The sequence below is a fragment of the Fringilla coelebs genome, assembly GCF_963513975.1.
Source record: "Fringilla coelebs genome assembly, chromosome: 2".
NCBI lineage: Eukaryota > Metazoa > Chordata > Aves > Passeriformes > Fringillidae > Fringilla > Fringilla coelebs.
In genome coordinates, this window is record NC_140029.1 from 100,363,414 (window position 1) to 100,384,021 (window position 20,608).

A 20,608-nucleotide genomic window follows, 5' to 3' on the forward strand; every position below is an offset into this window, starting at 1 on the left:
GCGGGCCCGCCGTGCTCCCCTCGGCTGTCCCCGGCGCTCCGCGGCTGCACCGCTAGCGTTCCGGGCTGTCTGCGCCCTCACGGCGGGAGCTGCGGCGGGGTGATCCGAACTCTCCCGTATTCCACTCCCGAGGAGCCCCCGGGCACTGAGGGGGCTGCCGGTGGGTGCTGCCGCCGCCCCTGGTGCGGGGCAGGGTCTGGCCCCGCCGTCGCGCTGGGCTGGGGCGCGAGGCAGTCGGCCGGGGCCGGGGGGTTTGTCAGCCCGGCCTGCTGATCTGTGGTCTCTCTCTCACTCTCTCCTCTCCCCTCCCCTCCTTTTTTTTCCTTTTAAAAAATTTAATAGCACAGCGAAGTTTCGCTTCTTTTTGGCCCGCAGGTTGCCGTTGTTTGGTGGTGCGTTGTTTTGTTGTTTTTCTCCTAACTGTAAGGCTGGGATTTTAGTGGAGACCGTGATCTGTCGCGATGAGTTTTCTGCTGCCCAAACTGACCTGTAAGAGGGAAGTGGATCAGGCAATAAAAAGCGTCGCTGAGAAGGTTTTGGTTCTCCGTTTTGGAAGAGATAATGACACTGTTTGTCTGCAGCTCGATGATATTGTAAGACTTTTTTTTTTTTTTTTTAACGGACTGTACAAGTAAATTTGGTGCATAGAAGAGAATGTTGCTTTTGCTAAGATAGGCACTCATAAAAAGTATGGTGACAAATATAGAATGAAATTACACTATATTATAAATAGGTTTGAGAAGTAAGCATCTATGTTACTTCTGTAGTGGCTGAACAAAGTGCTTGAGGTAGACAAGATGTGATATTCTATACCTGCTTAAGCTGGTAACACATAAGAGAAACAGGCTTTATAAAGCTTGCCACCCTCTTTGTCCTCGTTTCTTAGTCTATTTGTCATCTGCCTTTCTCACTCTTGGCAGCTTGCAAAAACAGCTCATGACCTAAGTAAAATGGCAGTCATTTACCTGGTGGATGTGAACGACGTCCCAGTGTACACCCAGTATTTTGACATCAGTTACATTCCATCTACTGTATTTTTCTTCAATGGACAGCACATGAAGGTTGATTATGGGTAAGTCATCCTACCATTGTCTGTTATGTCCGTAAGAATTATCAGTCGTTTTCTATGGTATCATGTCTGGGGAAGATAACATTTGAAAACTATAATGTTCCTAGCATCTGAATTGAGAATTCTGTAGGAAGCCAGAAGGATATAAATAGGGAAGTAATTTGAAATATGTCTGACTCTGCAAAAAATAGTAAGAAATTATTAAAGTCTTAGACATGACACTACACCTGTTTGACCTTTGCAGGTCACAGCATATTCCTGACTTGGTTATGCCATTTCAAAGTTAGTTCATTCTTTCAGAATGACCAGATCAGAACTCCTTATCTTATTTGGGCATATTTTCACATTTTTAGGTGGTTTTTCTCTGAATTCTTTAACATTACAATTCTACCTTTGTCTCATGCTTATATTTAGGTCTCCAGATCACACCAAATTTGTGGGAAGCTTCAAAACAAAGCAAGACTTTATAGATCTGATTGAAGTGATCTACCGCGGAGCAATGCGGGGAAAGCTCATTGTGAGAAGTCCTATTGATCCCAATAACATTCCTAAATACGACCTTCTCTACCAAGGAATTTAATGGGTTGACCTGAGAAAATAATTACACAAATGGACAATGTTGTAGATCCCTTTTTCCTTTGAGCATTTTTGGCCTCCTCTGACATTGTGGGACATTTTGAGCATTTATCCTGAAGGATCATATTGGTCTCCTTCTGAAGGCAGATATTCTGTCATGCTTCTCTCATAAATAAAGCTACGTGTTCATGCACAGAGTTCACAAAAGTGAATGTTCTTTGAGTTGTGTGCTAACCAGCCCTTGCAAAACAGGCAGGCTGTGTACATCCTCAGCTGTGGCATCTCCAGTGCAACCTTCTTCAGAGAACCAAGGCACTCTGATAGTTGTCTGTTTAGTACCATTTTCATTCAGATGTAATAACAGCAAACCTGACATTAATAAAAAAAGCTGTGCTTGCTCTCCAGAACATCCAATTGAATGTGCCTTTCCTATAGAGTGCTACATTTTACCCATTGCTGCATAACAGAACAGAAGTTTCTTCTGAGAGATGATGACTGAAACCTGAAATGGATAAAAACACGAAGGCAAGTTGATGCTCTTTTCTCTCTGATACCCATTATTACTGTTCAACAGCTTTTTTGACTGAGATTGGAATGTTCTACACTTGTAGGAGAAGGTTTTGTCATCCTTCAAAGGATCCTTTTTTGTGGCAATTGGACACTTTTGATTCCCAAGGGTTTGAACTGGAAATTAAGAATAATTCTTTTGTTTACATTCACTTTAAAGATTATTTGAACTTCTGCTTGTACACATTGCAAGCCTTGAGTATGTAAATTTAAAAACTGTATTTCCCACCTCTGTCTAAAGTTAAACATCTGAGAGGAAGCAGTAGTGTCATTCCTTGGCATCAGTTTGGTAACTGCAGGTTACCTGACTAGTGTATAGCAGCTCATGTCCAGTAATCTCACTGGCTTAGTTGGCTTTAAAATGGAAATTAATTTACCTCCGTGTGTCATGTTTGGGGCACACCAGCTCTCACTGAAGAAAAGGTAGTAGTATGTACTTCCCTGAAGCATTGTTCAGCTTAACAGTAAATGTTTCAAGGAGAAAGGTGGATGTTTCCAGCACTTGAAAGATTTTAAACAATGCATGGTACATAGGAGGAAACAGATTGTTTATAGATGCTTTTGCTATTCCAGATTTGGCCTTCTAATGAAGCTAAGCACTTAAGCAAATGTTTTCCTGATAGTTTAGTCTGATTATAGAGCCAAAACTATAGAATGTTCATGATAGAAATGATAGATGAGAGTTGGTATACCTTAACATCTTTAATTCAACTTTAAATTTCAAAGCTAGCCAAAGGGTTGTGGCTTAAGGCTTTCAACAATGCATATCTTTCCTAAAAGTTAACTTGTGTGGTTTTCTTCTCAAAACCAAACATAGTTTCAAACTTAGAACTGTGAATTTCTCCACAGTGAGACGAAGGTACTTAAGTGACTGAAAGGTGCAGAGGCACTTATGAAAGGAAAAAACCGCTATCAAGAACAGAACCAGTGTACCTTTATTAATTGCCTGTCTTCTTTCTTGTGCTGCTTCTGGTTGCAACAGGTGAATTCCTCAAGGCTGTTGTGATCTTGGCTCTCAGCATGCTCTTCAGGTACTTAAAGATGGGTTGTAAGCAGCAGGAGGGTGCTAAACTATACTTTTCTGTTCCAGCAGAGAAAGTAGGACAATTTACTCTCATGAGAAAGTGCACAGTTTTATTTAGGGGTTTACTGTTTGACACCCATTCTCGGCAGTTTTTGTGTATCCATTCCTGTATTTCTGGATCGTGTCTGCTCTGGTGCTGTATGTAGTGTGTGGAGTCAATGAATGCCACAGAGTACACTTTATTCATCACCTCACGTTTCCTTTGCACCAGCAGATCAACAAACACCAACCCACCATAGCCATGGGCAATGAAGGCCACGTTCCTGGCTGCACTCTTTGCAATGAAATGATCCCACACATACATGGTATGCTCTTCGGGGCTGCTGCTGCCCCTTTTGGGGATCCAGCAGACTGACTGTGTAAAAGTAAGCCCTTCTTCCCTGGCAGAAAATCTCTCCTTTTTGGTGTTCAGATCAGTGAAATTGTCATTGGGGTTCAGTACAATCACTTCCCAGTGGCTCTCCTGGGCCATTTTGATGAATGGTATTTGTGTTCCACATTTCAGCCCCTCACTGACAATTGCCCTTCGCCCCCACTGTCCAGCACAAAAAACTCCACGATCTTGAAGAAAGATAATTAGGCTAGAGGAACTTGTTAATGCATCCTTGCTCATGAAAAAGAAGCTTCTTGGTTCATCCTCTGTAGCATCAGTAGGAATATAAACCTTCTGCAGCATGCATATGCTTTCCAGGAGCTCATAAACATACTGGGTAATAGAATGTCCCAGAACTTCATAGCGTTTATGATTCTGCTCATGTCCATTCTTGTAGTAATTGAAAACAAAGGACTCATTTGTATCCAGGTGCCTCAGTTCCCCTTTTATATTGAAGTCATATTTTAGTTCCTCTTGATACTCGGAACCCTCTGTTAGTTTCCTTAGACTGAGTTCACGCTGAATTTGTAACCACTACAAATTAAGAAGACTGTTATATCAAAGTAGTGATAGACCTCGACACAACACCTGTCTACCCACCCCTCCCTGCATTAAAATTTAGATTTAAAAGTTGTTACTAGTGAAATACTTGTTGAACCAGAGTATTTCATGGTGATGTATAGTAAACCAGCTGCTTCTAAAACCTCTTAGAGATGTCAGTTGTGAAGTTCCAACAGTAGTAACTCCTCTGCCTTTATTACACCTTATTTCAGTTTGGGAGTTAAAAATTTGTAAGTAGCACATTTATTTAAAGATCTGTTTAAGGTAGTTTGAATTAAGGGCTTTAAGAAGGAGGCACATGTACATGGTTCATTGTTCACTGGAACAACTTTTATTGTGCTGTCTCCTGGCCATTATCTTGGAACTCCACTGAGTTTCAAGGCCACCTTTGAAACACAGGCCTAAGCAGTTGGAAATATTCCAAGTGTCATAACTGGATACTGAGTTTTTAAAGAAAATAAGCTGTGTTTACTAAGGACTTCAACCTTCCCGTTGCTTGTGTACCAGTATACTCTCCATGTTCTACCTTCAACTGTGCTAAAACAGGTAATATATGTATGTGTTTGCTTTCTGCTAATCACTCTAGTTAGTCATTCATCCTTGCAAGAACTTGCCACATGAAATAGAGGAATGGATGACAGAGTAAACTAGCCACTGTGATCCAGGAGCAGGAGAAAAGGAAGTCCAAGCAGGAAACTATCATGAGGTTGGACTGAGGTCTCCATTTTCAGATTATCTTTAATGACTGACATAAATTATACCAAAAAGTGATTTTTGTGCAGCTGAAAAATTAAGCTTAGCATAACCTTCTATTTTCCTAGTAATTCTTCAATCTACTACTGACTGGCACTGGCTGTAGAATAACAAACAGGGTATAACCTTTGGTGTGGTCAGAATCCTACCTCTACAGGAGTTTAGCCCTAATACTGTAATTTTTTTTTTCTCTATAACGGTCTGAATCAAGTTATATTTGACAAGTTAGACAGTATACCTTTAAGTTTTTCTGAACTAAAAGAAGTTTTATAGAACACATTACATTCTATGTTAACACAAATTACATTCTATGTTAAAATTACATTCTATGTTAAAAGCTGTACCATTTGATGAAGCCAATTACTAGGGCAAAAAGTGATCTGACTATTTTCATGGACTTGATTTGGAACCCAGCTCTTTCAAGGAATGCAAGTTTCCTTGAGGTAAGGTGCTTAGCAGATTGAAAATTATTTCTTACACTCTTAAATTAAAAAAAAAAAAAAACACCAAACAAAACCACACAAACACATTTTTGCTTTTCAACATAGCAACACCATATGTATTTTCCTTTTGAAAGGGAAATATAACACTGGGCCAGTGTTATATTTTTCTTTTGAAAGGGAAATATAACACTGGGCCAGTGTTATTAAGTCCTCTCTTCATGGTCATTCCTGTCTTCTTAATAATAGAGAGCAGGCTAGAAAATTATACTCTCTCTTTTATCTCATATAATCAGTACACATAGAAAAAGGGGAAAAATCATATGCTATGATATATAATCCATTTATTACTGTCTTGCCAGTTTCTTGAAATGGAAACAGCTCAAATAAAATGCAAGGGCACCCATTCATCTACGATTTTTTCCTTCTGCAGAAAGGCACGAAAGACACAAAGGAAATGGGAAAACAGTCTGTTTGCTATACTACTGAAATATGGGTAATTAATGCAAAAGTGATAATACTTAGTGGGAAAGAAGCTGCCCATATTCCAGTTGTTGTTCCCATGAGACAAAGTGGGAAAAAAACGTACATATTTTAAGGAAAGACATGCATGAAGAAAGGCAGAAAGCTTTCTGTAAGAATTAGGAATAGGTAGATGCAGTTTGCTTGGAGTGGTATGCTGGGGACCACTTCTCAGTCCCTTTCCCTCCTCACCCCTAAAAGATTGGAGAGACTAATTTCCTAGCATACTCTGAACAGGAAGTTACTATTCTTTAACTTCAGCTAACAGCAACATTGTTTTTTCAGATCCAAAACAAGGATATGTGATACTAAATTAAACCCCGAATGTCTACTTTACAAAGCATTGTGAAGGGTTGCTGAAGATTTCAGGAGGCAGAAACAAAGAAACAAACACATAAAGGGTTTTTGGTTTTTTACATAAAGTGCACATATGACTTGCCTTCCTAAAATTGGCTTGAGGATGCAAAACGAAAAGTTTTGAGGCAATTAATGATAGGTTATCACTTTGGAGTTTACTTAAATAGCAGCTTAGAATTATATATTTATTAGTCCAGAGAACTGATTTTATCATAGTAACATAATTAATTATAGAATTAAAAAGTAGCAATTACAGGTTGTTCCAGATACAGTTGCATAATGCATGCACTCCTTTGTTGTAAGTCTGCATTCTAAATCAGCATTGATAGCTTTTTGTACTTCACTGTCTATATATAAATGCAATATTCAAGGGTGCTAATGCTGGTAGCCTTTACGATTGCTACCTTAGTTTTAAAAATTTGCTTTTGGCGAAAATTAATTCCTCTTTCCCTTCCTCCCACTTTTCTGTTCAGATTCTAAAATGCTTCAGATGTAACTTCAGCTGGTGCTTGTTGCAGCATTTGCCTTATCGTAAACACCACTGCAGTATGAGTACTACATAAGATCCATAAAGATTACTTTGTTTTCATTTAAAACCACTTCATTCTAGAAAAGCCTAATATTACCGTATGCTCTTCTGTAAAATCTGTCATCATCATAGATGGAAATCTTTTTCACTCTGGGAGTGTAGACAAGTCCTCTGCGTGAAAAAAATAAACCAAATCATGGTTTCAGTTTTCATTACTTTACGTACTGGGCTGTATACCTACAAGATCTGTCAGTAGCTGGTGGTTTGCGGCCACCTAAAGCGCTCCAAATAGTTCCAAGTTACAAACTAACCTCTTATGTTTGTAACTCGCACCTGACGGAAAGCTAAAGCTAAACCTCGAGTATGAAACGAAACATTCGTCCAGGCCAGTTTTAATTCCCACTACCAAGAAGAAAACAAAGCAGAAAGCGCCACACAAAACTTACAATTCTGAAGCTGCCCTGAAAAAAAAAAAACCACAGCAAAAACCTCCAGCCAACAAATCTTCCTCTCCCCTTGGCTGCAGGAGGATTTCTAAGGGCAGCGGGTGCAAACTGCGGCCAGCCGGAGTTATGAGGGCTCTCCCCGGCTGTGCATTCCCCCGGCAGGGCATTAATTTGGCGGGGTGGGGCCCTCAGCTGAGGAAAACGTCATTAGCAAGGTACAACTTCAGCCTGGGCCGGCCCGGGCTCATTATTGCTTCTTTACAACTGATACGGCTTTCTCGCTTCTTTAATGGCTTTTAGCGGGTCAGTACCGAGCTCACCCCGAGCAGGTTGAAGCTCGGAGGGCCTGAGGGGCCGCGGGCGGGCGGCGGCTCCGGCTCGGCGGGGCGGTGCCCGGCCCGGAAGTAGCCGGGGAAGCTGCGCAGGCGGTGGCGGGGCCGGCCCGGGTAAACAGCTCCGGCGGTGGCGGTAAGTGCTTGTGCTGCCGCCGGGGCCGTTCAGTCCTGCTCGCTGCCGGCCCTTCGGCGGGAGAGGGGGGCGGAAGGCAGGGCTGCAGCCTGCTGGCAGCGTTCTGGGGAGGGCCCGTGCGGCCGCGGTGTCTGCCGCGAACGAGCGGAGCCGGCAGCGCGGTTGGACGGAGGGCACCGAGGGGACGGCGGGAGGGCTGGTGGCGGCGTTGCTGCGCCTCTGGCTGAGGAGAGAGTGTGAAAAGGTGGAATTGCTGGCTCAGGCCCTCGGGATTTGCGGGTTGGTCAGAGGGAAGCTGTTCCCCTCCTAGCGGGGGGAGCGGGGGTGCGGAGCTCGGGGCCCGCAGCGCCCCGCCGGCGGGCAGCCCTGTGCCGGGCCGGGCTCCGGCGGTGCCAGCCCGCACGCTGCCGCTCCTGGGGGTGCCTGCCCCCCCGAGCCGCCAGGCGGCCCCTGCGTCCGCGCTTCCTCGTCAAAGGCATCGGAACAGGCAGTACTTAGGCTTTTCTTTATCGGCGTGTTCCCCACCCTGGGGGACTATGGCTCTAACTTAAAAAAACCTCTGAGATAAGTCCCCGAACTTGGCTTCTTGAGAGACTCCAAACTAGCTGTAATCTTTCAAGGTCTTATGCCAGAGTCATATAGAATAGGTATAAAGAGAATACCTGTAAAGGCTGGAATCTCTGGGGCTGTGTTCTTCTAGTGATGAAGTTTGTAGCTTAAGAGGAATCTTTGGCTGCTATTTATTCTTGCAGCCCTTGCAGTGGTACAGATGTCCTCTTTTACTCCTTTTCACTCTATAGTCTAAGTGTGAACTACTTATTAGTTGTGTGCCTGCAACAAGGAGTTAATCAGTAAATGTCATAGCTAAGGATAAATTCTAGGACAATTTCATTAAAGATTTAGTCTATACTGACAATCCAGAGCCTTGCCCAGGTGCGTGGCTGTCAATTACTTTTTAGCAAGGCCTGTAGTGACAGGGCAAGATGGAATGGTCATAAATTGAAAGACGGTAGGTGTAGATTGGACATGAGGAAGAAATATTTATTACAATGAGAATGGTGAGACTGGAACAGGTTGCCCAGAGAAGCCGTAGATGACCCATCCCTGGGAGTTTTCAACGTCAGGTTGAATAGGCTTTGAGCAACCTGGTCCATGTTTTGAATGTGTTTTTTTTTGTTCTAGATTACTCAAAAACTATTTTCTTGTTCTTTCTTAGTGCCTACTACTGTGGTCCTACTTGCCTCTTAACCAATAAACCAGAAATTGTTAAGTTTCTTTTTTTTTTCTTTGTATTTTTTTTCCAGTAGAGAAAACCATGTCAGGAAGAACATCATCTTCGAGTCATGTCAGTGTAAGTGTTCCTGAAATTTTCAACATTTTATTTTGAGGCTGTGGGTATCCTAGGGTGTTCTGATGTGTTTGTGCAACCAAATTAATTCTTCACTTTGTTGGAACATGCTTTCTTGAGAAACTGTTTATTGTGGTAGCACTCAATATAATGTCTACTGTTGTACATTTATTAATACATTATAGGCTTAGCATTTGATTACACATAAATAGGGTGTTTTCCAAGTTATTTTAAGACCTAGGCTAACACATCAAGTTTTAGAGTAATTTGAAGTAAGTACAACAGCTGCAAAACTGTGTAAAAGTTGGTTATCTGCAGAGATGTACTCAGAGGCTTCTAATGGTGGTGTGTATTTTTTCCTAAAATATCCCTGTTAAAAACAGTTTCTAGCAGGGGGAGTACTGGAGAGAACAAATGGTAGACATAGGAACAGGGATGATTGGGTGAGGTCTGGGTGATCTAGTGGTTTAGAAATCAGCTGTTTCCAGCACTGTGTTCATGCACTTTCTCTGGCCCTTGCTTTTACAGGTGGGAACCTTCAGGAAAGTATTGCTGATTTAGATGAGTGTCGAGTGTGTATGCACAAGTATGTGTAGAGTTAGTCACTTTTTATTTGGGAAAAGCTGAGGCAACTGCCTATCTTGTGTTTAGCATAGATTCAGACCTCCCTTTGCCTGTTGATTTTGCGCTTGCTCTGTAAGTTAATTGTGGGTGCTATAAACCAACATCTTCTTAATGAGTGCAAGCATTGGGAAGATGCTGTGTGGTGAGCTGGAAGTGTTGCTGGTTAGTGTATCTTGTGGTTTTTATCCCTTTCTGTCAGTTGTCTCTTCTTTTTTCTGAGTCTGACTTTATCTGTACTTAATGTTGTCTGTTATGTCATTACAGAAGTTATCAGAACCTCTTTAATTTAAAATATATGTTAAAATTCTAGATAACTGTGTTTTCTTTGGACTCTCCTAACAGAAGCTGCTAGTCAGGCAGCAGGTAGAGGTGTGAAGTAAGAAATCTGTTCCTAGCCATTATAGTGCAGATCAGAAATATGAATTCTGACTGATAAACATGTTTATAGGACACTTCTAAAACAAAACCAACCAAACAAATTTGAAATAATCTACTTGCAGAAGCTGCTGAAAAAGAAAATCTCTTGTTTCAGTCCTTCCATGTTGATTGAAAAGGGAGGTACTTGTCTGAGAAGTTGTTGCCTGTATGTGAAATCTGTATCCTTTAGTTTGAAGAACTTGTTATTAAAGGAGTGTTTGTTACAGTGTTTGACCATCAAAGGCAGCCTGAGATACTGTATAGAAATTTGGGTGTAATTACAAAAACTTTAATCTTAGTTTCAAAGAAGTGCAGAGAAGGAGTAAGAGCACTCAGGATTCAGACTGAAGGATTGAAATATTATCTCACTATGGTGCAGCATGCTTCCTTATGGTCTGTCTGAAGGACTACCTGCTGAGCTAATGAATGCAGTTAAGGTGCTAATAATTAGGTTGTTAGAGTCACTGTTCTGGAATCCCTGCTTGTAATTTCATGTTACAATGCAAGGTATCTGGTGGCTTGCAAATCAAGTTCATAGGATGCTTTACAGTGTCCATCATATGGAGTAGCTTCAGTTTTTTCCTGCCTGAGCTAGATTCAGTTGTCTGAGACATGTAAATGTTGCATTCCATTTCTGATACATTCTCATCTGGTTGTATTTGCAATGTAAGGTTTTGCTTCTCAGGATGCCTGGAGAAATAGCAATGCTTGCACTTTTATTCTTTCAGTTGATATTTTAACTGGTTTAATTAACTGATAGGACATATCGTCCTACTTCCATGTCTTACGAACTAGTACAAATTTCGTTTGATTATTTTTTGTTTGATTTTCAATGAACAAACCTTCTTTTCTACATGAAATTTTTTTCTGAACTGGTGAATTCATGTGGATTGCTAACTGCTTTCTCTTTCAATAATTACTTTCAAAATGCTGTCTCCATTTCTGTGGGAGTTGGCAATGACAATAGCTGATGCTATTTTGGGAACATTAAAGTCTGATGCTAAATTATCATACCAAAATACTTGTACTATTATAAGATGTAATTGTTCTTCATCCTGAATTTTTTCTTTTGAGAAAGCAATCCTGGTCATGACATACAGCTATTTAGTTTTCTCTTTATCATTCTCTAAGCTGAGACAGTTATACTAGAGTGTAAACAAACCAGAATGAACCAAGAAGACTGTTCTAGTGGATTGGTTGTCACTTTTTTGTCACCTTGGAAGATGTAAAGTTAATGACCTAGAACTTTTTCAGATGGTTTCATGTGTTAAAACTAGCTCATCATGCGGTATGACACATGATTTGGGATCAGGAATTAATGAGGAATGCATTTCAAGTAAAGTCACAAGTCAGGGCTTCCCTTACAACTTTATTTTGCCCAGTTAAGACAACATTGTACATGGAGGTATGTCAGCTCATAGCACCAGTGGATAATTTAGTTTTACCATGTGTAACATCATCTATTTTCAGTTTCGTATACCAAAGAAGAAAACAAACACCAAGTCAGAGGATGTCCAAGTTCAGTCCCCTTTGGCAAGGCTCCCAGGCTCCCACCATTGTGACTACCCTTTAAAAGAGGTAAAGAGAAGTTCTTCAGAGTGTAAAGTGCGTAGGAGAATGTTACATGAGGTTTTGGTTTAGTTTTGGAGCTGTTTTTTTTTCAACACCAAGTGCTGCCTTGTGATCAATAACTAATCCAGACTGTCTTGAGAGAGGCAAGTGTGTAAGTCTGAAATCTGTTTGCAAGCATACGTTTACAGAAATGGGAGTCTTAGTGCCATGTTTCCTAAACCATTGAAAAGCAGATTCTTTGGGTGTTAACTATCTTGCAAATCGTTAATATAAAGGTAAATATGATATTTAATTTTTTTAGTTGATTGTCTTCTGACTGCTGAATTTTTAGGTTATATTCAGATCACTTACCAAACTTTTTGTTATATAGTAATAACCTTTACATTGAGTTTTCAGTTATCCAGGAGCTTAAGCTTTTAAGAGAATATATGAAGCACTCTATGCCTCTTGACAGAATTTTAGGTGCTAATACAGAAATAACTGTATTAAGACCAAAAGACTGTAAGAGTCTTATGACATTTATCATAACTGAGTGTCTGGATCATCTCAGTCACATATAGAAGCAAATATTTGCCTCTATAAATATTTTCCAAATTTCATAAGCATTTCAAATGTCAAGTGTTGGAAACATACTTTGCTACTCTTGTTTCCTTCAGCTCAGCATCCAGAGTTGGTTGCTGGCTTTAATGCTTTCAGAATCATGGGTCTGGACAAACAGACCTCCTCTCCCTCAGAGGAAGTTGAAAGGTATAGTGAGGGAAGGTAGGAATTTCTCTTGACTTAGAGTAGCAGTGGTAATGTGACCCAGGTCTCTTGGTAGGCCAGGTCATTTGAGAATGCTGCAGTAGAGACTTGCTGTGGGGTTGGGTTCTGTACTGGTAATGCTTTCAGTGAGCTGAGTCAGTTGCAGTCAGGTTTTGAAATGGGAGGTGGTGTCTCCTGTGGCAGCAACCCATCTACCTCTCTAAAAATTATGATTTGAATGGTGAATTGAAAAATTCTTTATTTCCTTGTTATTTCTGGATGTTGTCTAATTTTATGTTTCTTATTTTTCCTACCTATGTCTATACATATTTCAAACTTTCCCATGAATCAGGGATTTCAAATGCTTTAAACACTGCCTAGTTTTTATGTTCTACTTTAAAAAACTTGGTCATGAGTTGTCAGAGTTTGCACCATGTTGTTTGAGAAACTTTGTGTGGTTTTCAGTGATTTGGATGTACAGGTCTCTCCTGTGCTTGAACACCAGTGGTATGAGGTGACCTAGGTAGTGTTTGAAGGCAGGAAGAGGGCAGAGCCCAGTCAAATCAATTTCTGCTGCCAACTTTAATAATGGGTTATTTTGCATTACAGTTAATCCCTATGGTAGTGAAAAGTTTGATTTGGGATACACCTTTCAGACTTGATTAAAGTTTGTAGAATATGCATGGGCATGAACTTCTCAGATGCCCTTTCAAACCACACTTAGTCAAAAATGAAGATAAATTTGTCTGCTTTCAGCCCGAGTGCCATAATTTTCAAGCATTTATTATATTTTGAATTTTAAGAAATGAGGAAGATTAGAAGGAGGGGTGGAGGTTTCTGAATTGCGGCAATAACTATTTTTTGGTGGGGCTTCTTTTATTTAATTTGAAAATATAAGTGCTTTCTGGTAAGGTAAGGGAATGTGGAAAACAAATTAAGTCTTGCTGTTCTGGGGTTTGTCACCTAAGTTCCAATCCTTCAAATTGCTTTTCCTTCTCAGAACTTTGTATCTTTTATATCCATATTGTAGCCTGCAAAATTTGCTTAAATGCACAGTGTTAGCCTCTGCTTTCTGCATCTTGTATATTTGTGATTATGTGGAACAGGCCTAATATTTAAGTCTGTGTTTGGTATAGTCCCTCTTGAAACTGGGAAACAATGGAATTGTCCTGTATATTTCTTCAGGAGAAAAAAGTTCTGTTCAAGATCAGGTGGTATGTGGATTCTTTAAATCCAGCAAATTAATTATTTGCAAAATTGTTGTGTATGGTCTTCATAACTTTGATATATTTGGTCAGTTGCATTATTTCAGTGTCCCATTTTTCTAGTGCATTATCCATTATGATATAATCAAGTTTTTTGAAATCTGCCAATTTTGTTTTGTTTCAGTGGAGATCAAGTGCCAACAACAGAAAGCCTTCCACAAAAGGAAAAAGTCAAAAGGATTGCAACACACACAGCTCTAATGATGAAGAATCAATTGGGTAAGAAGTAATCTCAAAATTAGTTTATCTCTGTTTGCACATTCACAGTCTTTCTTGAAGATGAGTGTCTCTGGTCTCTAGCTAATTATTTGTGTCACACAGAGATGGTTTTCAAGCTGTTGGGTGGCTCACCTTCAGAGAATCACACTTCAGTAGTCTAATGGCAGCTGTAACCTTTCCTTTGTGTAATCTCAGCACAAGACTGTGACATTAGAGTGAGAGTGCTTACTAGAGGAATTACTGCTTGTTAACCTGCTTGGAGTCCTGAAAGGTGTTCATTACTCTTTAAGTGTAAACTGTCATTCTAGCCCTCTAGACATCTTTAGATCTGTAAGAAACTTCCCAGAATTCTTTTTCTCATCCTTTTTTGTTCTGAAGCCCACACTCATTAGCCTAAGCTTTATCAACTCTTTAAAACAATTAAAATATCCCTTAAACAATATGGTGATTATTAGTGGAAGGAAGTAAAAACAAAAAGAGAGCTTTTTCACCTCTGTGTTACTGTCGAGGCACTTAAATTATTAAGACTGCTGATGTGCCACTTCTTTCTCTTTTGCCAAGAGCAAATATCTTGGTTTCTTTGAGATTATGGCAAATTATTATTGATATGCTATTATAAGATAAAATCATCATCTTCAGAATTATCAGCTAGGTAATTGTTTTATCCAAGAAAATTTTCAAGCTGTAATTTCTGCAGTTGACAAGTGGAAATAAAAATGTAGAACTAAATTTATTAGCAGGAACTGGGAAACATAATGACTTTGTGACAAAATTTATATGTTTGTCATAATGAAACAGTTGTTATTCCCCAAATCACTTAATTCTAAAGAAATGAATAAGCATTCTCTGCTCTGTTTTCTGACTGCAGCTAAACTTGCCCATAAGTGGTTTCTTATCAGGAGAGGCTGTTAAAAACAAAGTGCACAAGTAATGAAAATGCAGGTTATTTTGACACTGCTGAGTTCTGTAGGTCTGTGGTTTATGAATAGTCATTATTTAGCCTGGTCTGTATATTCAGAATGCTTCATAGTGTTGCAGAGAAGAGCTGAAATTGTAAAAGATGCTGATATTATTTTCATGCCTCCTCAGAGGCATAGCTGTCAGTTTTCATGCACTTACTTCAAAAAGCTTCTGTCAGAACTTGTAACTGAGGGAGCAGCTCACAGGGTCAATCTAACAGAATTTAATTGCAGTTCCCTGAATTTTATTTATGTTTTGACATGGTTAACATGTGATATCAAGATATTAATCTCTAAAAGCCTCTCAGTAAACTTTGAACTGATCTTTAAACGTTGAGAAGTTTGATTTCTTTAAAGCTACCTTTAGATATGTTGTGTATTAATTTTCTGTTTATTTCAATATGTATGAGACTTTCAAATAGCATTTATAGGTGTTCCACAACTTTTACACAAATTGTTACCAGCACAATAGTGAGAAATTATTTAGAGACAGCAAGTATTTAGATATTAAACCTGTACGTTTTTCAGTTCCTTGAAAAAAGATATGTTTCTAGAGACTAGCTGGAGCCTCTCTGTAAAGTAAATTTACTCCTGTCTGCAATGAAGCTTGTACTAAGTGTTCCACTTGGGTGCTCAGTGTTTCTCAGTAAGTCAGAATCAACATGGGGACTTCATTGTGTAATAAGTGAAAAGAGGACACAGGTTCTAAAGAGGTGGTGTTTGTTGAGCAAGAGTCTGAGAACTGACAAAACTGTAAAGAGGAGAGTGAACTTGTGTGCTGCAAGTCTTTCTGATGCAATAGTTTTTATTCCTAGTGAGGAATTTTTCATTTGCATTACAAAATAGGAAATAAGTCTTAATTTCAAATTCCCATTAGCTCCTGGTATTTTAGAAGCAATCTACTTTATTGATAGGAGCCAATCTCAGATGTTTAGGGAAATGTGTTTTATCCAAAGTATTGCTTCAGGACTGTTACTGCCACCTAATTTTAGTCCTAAAGGACAAAGCAGATATATTAGCACAAACCTACACCTTCACATGGGGCTTTTTTAACTTCTGGACTACAAAATTTGGTAGTCAGTTGCTTCTGTCAGTTGTGCTGTGGTGTGAGATCATGGGGGTCTGTAGTAGCAACTGCAGCTACTTTCACTTGTACAGCTCAGCTCCTGGGCTTGTGAAAGGTGAGTGTCGGGGGGTTTGTCTGTGATCCCAGAGAGGGCTCCTGGGGTAGGTTAATTCCCTAGTTAGGGGGGAGGGTGGAGTACTTAAAGGAGTACTTAAATGAGATGTGTGCAGTTCCTTCAGGTCAAATGAAATTTGACATTTCTTTAAATGTTCAGTGAAGTGTTACAGCTGAATCAGGTACTGACCCCGTAGCAGTCAGGTTTTTGTGGCAATCGTTTGCATACTGGTCCTCCTTGCCCTGACAAGTGCATTTGGTCAGTAATAACCTCCTAGTCCAGCAAAGCAAGGAGGTTCACAGGGATGTTGATGTTTGTGGGTCACTGACTTCTCATCAGCTGGTGAAAGGACAGGACCTTGAAGCTGAAGGAGGACAATCAAAAGGTTTCCTCACAACAGAGTGTTGTCAGTGAATGCATCGATCAGAGATTCCCTTTAACGATCATGTATCATGTTATTTCTTTGGGCTCAGAAAGGTCAAGGAGCTCCTGGGGCTGTGCTGCATGTGCTGCAGAAGCTCAGATATCTGAATACATATCAAGTCTGTCAGTGTCTTTAATCTGTAAACACAGGACAGACCCTCAGCTTGTATGAGAGCTGAGGGAACAACCCTTAAACAGTATTTAACATCCCACTGCCAAAATATTTATTTCCTAGAACTTGGGTTTACTAGTAAAAGAATATAGCCATGAAGACAGCGGTGTAGACAATAGTAATTTAGTCCCAAATGAGCCAGTAGTCTCCTTGTCTCATTTTGATCACTTTCTAATACAAATTTGAATTAATTGGAGACAGCAGTTCCAGCACTGGTGTGTGTACACAATATGATCATTGGCTAGGAAGCTATGTCATGCAGCTGTGACTATTGTGTGAAGTAGAGGTCAAACATTTTTCCCCAAAGAGGTATAAACAATAACTTTTGTTCCTGTGGTTTATAAGGTAGGATAATTGTTTTATTGCCTGTAAAAAGCAAAATGAGACTTGTCAGAAGCAGCTAACAGCATTTTTCATGATGTATGTTTTGTTTATTCCATCATTACATGCATAACTATGTTTTCATTACCTTTGCTTTTGTATTTTTTTCAGTTTTGGGGAGGTAGATGAGAGACTATGGTAGGTACTTCTTTTAGAAATAGAAATAATTATCTTTGGTTTTCCTTCACCAAGATGCCTCCAGTGTTACTGTTATGCAAATTGTTTGCTGGGTCTGCTGGTGGGACTTGCTTTTAATGTATGCTTTGCTTTTTTTTTCTGTTTGACACTTGAATCTTTTGAAATGTCTTTTGCTTGACTTGCTCACTTTATTCTGTGTACAGTTTAACAGATAATTTAGGGATCTGTGTCCCAACTATTGTTTACAGATGTATGGGCTGGCTTAGGTTTAGACTTTCCCTGAATCTATTGTACTCCCAGTCTTAATGACATGATTTTCAAGAAACACTGCTAGAGGCCATACTCCTTTTAGAAAGGGAAGCCATTTTTATGCCCCTCTTCTACTCTGAAGGTTTGGTGATAATTGGTTCAAAAACTTCAGTCAAAACCTGGCGCTGGATATGAAGTGATGCCTTGGCCTGGCACTGGCAAGTTTATACCATTGACTTCCTTGTTTGTTGAAGGTTCCTCTCCTTTGCATAGATTTCCAGTGCAAAGCTTGCTTCATGGTATGTGTGTGTGCTTGAGGTTATGAGATCATTTTTGCTAAAGTACTTGCCTAAAATCTATAAACCCCATCTAAATCAAGAGAATGGGGAAGATTGCATATTAAATTCCAAGTAACAATCAGTAAACCAAATTATATAGGAACCTGGAGCCTGTTAAAGTCTAGCCTGATGTGTGAGGAAGGAATGTCAGACCTGAATTTTCAAGGTGGCCAACAAACTATAGGTAGTGAAATACTGATTCTGACTCCTTGCCTCCTGCTGTGGACTTTTTCTGTCATTATGTTGTTTATACACTCAACGTTGGAATATTTTTTGGTATCTCTACAAGTCTTGATCATACATGGGCACAGTGTCTTTATTTTAATTCTGTTCCCACTGGACTAATTAACTTGCTGTTTGAGCCTAAATTTAGTAAAATTTCATTGTGATATCATGTGTTTGAGATATAAAAAGGAAAAAAAATAAAATTTCTGTGAGGTGGAAACAGAAAGAATTGAGAGCTGGGAAATCGATAGCCTGGGTTTGTTTTTAGTCAGGAGAGCTGAAGTGTTCCATAGAGAATAGCACATTTATGTTGCCTCATGATCCCCTGCAATAATGGTTTTAAAACATATTTTTTAAGAAGAAGCAATTTTCTGGTTCACATCTGCATATTGCTAGGGCTTACTTCTATGGCTGTTCTCTATTTGAAGGACAAAACATAATTTATTTACTCTAAGGTTTTATTTTTAATTTTGAGTCCTTTTGGAGGAGGAGGGGAAATAGCTTAGTTTTTCATTGCATCGTCTCTTCTGGCATCCCAAGAGCTGAAGTGACTTCAGTTCTTTAGTCTTCAGTAATTGGCCCTATAAAGTAGTTTGGGTGTTTCTTGTCTTTAGGGAATAATTTTAAAGCACAAGAGTGAATGTCTAGTTTCAAAAGATAACTTATACAAATTTTCTTCATGAATTCTACCTTGAAATTTTCCTTAACTGCTTCAGTTTCTGTAAATTTTCTTAACAGCCTAATAAGTTCTTGTGCAGCTGAATTTTTTAACTGATCATGTTTCTTAAATATATATATTCTCTAATTCCTTAGGTACTGTTTATTTCTTATTTCTATATCCATTACAGTGGACAAAGAACAAATGATGCAGAAGTCTGATTGCTATAAGCCCTTCTGAGGTATTAAACTGTGGTTCATGTGTGAGCTCAACATTGGAGAAGTCCAGAAGAAAGCCAGAACTTCTGATTTAGTGGGGATTTTATAGGAAAATAAGTCTCTTGCTTCCTGTGCTGAATCAAGAACACTTCCCAGATTGGGATGTGCTCACTAAGCTGCTACAGTTGAGCTCCACCATTTAAGACATTAATGTTACTAAACTGATCCTCAGGACCTGTGTTCACTTTGTAAAGCTTTTCAGTAATTAAAACATATCTGGAAATGAAAGTCCAGTCTCTGAATCCTTAGAGTGTTGAACAAGCCTCTCTGACATCTACAGTATTTGAGGCACGTTCTTGGAGCTCTTTTTTGCATTGGCATTCATAGACCGTATAAAGAACTAGGTGAAAGAAAAGAAAGGTGAAAGCCTTTTCCAGGCTGCATAAAACATTCTGGAACACTGCTGTGCTTTAGGTTGGTATTCAAGTGAGACTGTCTTTGCACATGTGACTTTTTATTGCCTTCTCAGAGCCAATGTCTCACTTGATAAACCCTGGACTGTTTTTCCAGCAGCTAATTTGGATCAATCTGTTACATAACACTTGGTCCTGTGTCCATGTCCTTGGCATCAGAGTGCCTTAAGTGAGTTTTGGGGTTCTTTTTTATTGATGCCTTTTCTTTTCTTCGTCTTTTGAGATAAAGCCTTAGCTCCTTTCCATCAGTTTTTCTTTGGCAAATTTCTTTCAGTAGCTCAGAGATAAAAGGAAACTGCCTTCACCTGAGCTTCAGTTCCTTAGGTTTGAAAAGGAGGTGTTTAGATATATTGTGCATTGTCTAGATAGTGGTCTTCCAAGTGTGGTGTGACAAGACAAGGAAGGGATACAGGAAACAGGAAGGAAATATTTTTGTACAATTACTAAATGTTTATATCACCTTTATGTTCCTTTTTAAATTTCTATTTCTGTGTTTTACAATCACAGAATTGAGGTTGGAAAAAACCTTTAAGATCAATATGTCACTAGTACATCTCTGTAGATTTTAATTTAATTAACTTTGTAGAAGGTATGTGCTTAAAATGCTTACTGCTGGTAGGGATGTGTGGTTAAAACATTTTGGAGACTGCTGGTCTGGAAAGGCATAGCAGAGCTCTAGGAGAAAGCAGCTCATGGCATGCACGTTATGGCATTCAGGGGTGCAGAGATCTCATCATGTTGGCAGCCATCACAGATTATGGGTGGGTTGTCTAAGCTGTGGGTAGGAACGTTTGTCTTTTCAGGTTCAGTGAGGTGTTATGTGTCTTGTGAATATGGGAAGTAACCAGGGAGAGGAAATCTCAATGTCAAGATTGAAAGAGCAAAATAAAAGGCTTAAGTGGAACATCTGACCCCAGTTAATTGTGTTTCACTAGCATGGCAGTTCCAGACCTTATTTTAGATTCAAGCATGTCTGTCTTTCAGCAACAGAAGCTTCCATGCCAGGCCTGTATTTGCCACGAGGTACCATGTAACCAGGCTGCTGAGCTGAAGGCAGCATGTCAGTGGGACATACAGCTGCTTGCACATGTAAACCCATTGAGGAATAGAAGCCCTTTGCTTAAGAAATGTTACTATAGCATGTGTGTTACAGCTATTTGAGTAGTAAAGTTTTTTTCCTAGCTATTAAAAAGAGACTTACTATACAGTGAGAACAATTTTTTTATTATGCAAGACATGAAGTAGGAAAAAAATCAATT

At 39.6% G+C, this 20,608-nt stretch overlaps 3 protein-coding genes across 10 annotated transcripts in view; 2 read left to right on the top strand and 1 right to left on the bottom strand.

Moving 5' to 3' along the window:
* The first annotated feature begins 30 nt into the window (after positions 1-30).
* TXNL4B (thioredoxin like 4B) lies at positions 31-1,880 on the top strand. Of its 2 annotated transcripts, none has more exons than XM_084226616.1 (4): positions 31-160; positions 376-593; positions 921-1,072; positions 1,484-1,880. In XM_084226616.1, exons 2-4 carry the CDS (start codon positions 462-464, stop codon positions 1,647-1,649), a joined length of 450 nt encoding a protein of 149 aa, XP_084082742.1. In that variant the 5' UTR covers positions 31-160; positions 376-461; the 3' UTR covers positions 1,650-1,880. The 2 variants fall into 2 exon arrangements, with proteins under 2 accessions (XP_084082742.1, XP_084082743.1); XM_084226617.1 differs by having other exon boundaries at positions 83-279.
* Positions 1,881-3,150: 1,270 nt separating this feature from the next.
* LOC311151174 (putative protein ARB2BP) lies at positions 3,151-6,961 on the bottom strand (the record flags this gene model as incomplete). Its single annotated transcript, XM_084201413.1, has 3 exons — positions 3,151-4,203; positions 6,052-6,156; positions 6,929-6,961. 3 exons carry the CDS (start codon positions 6,959-6,961, stop codon positions 3,151-3,153), a joined length of 1,191 nt encoding a protein of 396 aa, XP_084057539.1.
* Positions 6,962-7,693: 732 nt separating this feature from the next.
* Positions 7,694-20,608, top strand: part of SENP7 (SUMO specific peptidase 7) — a 42,334-nt gene continuing 29,419 nt past the window's right edge. For 4 of the 7 annotated variants that reach the window (XM_084226845.1, XM_084226848.1, XM_084226850.1 and 1 more), the window contains exons 1-4: positions 7,694-7,745; positions 9,050-9,096; positions 11,605-11,712; positions 13,840-13,934. In XM_084226845.1, the coding sequence (XP_084082971.1) occupies positions 9,061-9,096; positions 11,605-11,712; positions 13,840-13,934 (239 nt within the window). In that variant the 5' untranslated portion in view covers positions 7,694-7,745; positions 9,050-9,060. Of the gene's footprint in view, positions 7,746-7,931; positions 8,025-9,049; positions 9,097-11,604; positions 11,713-13,839; positions 13,935-20,608 lie in introns of those variants that run through there. The other 3 variants (XM_084226846.1, XM_084226847.1, XM_084226849.1) reach the window with 3 other exon arrangements.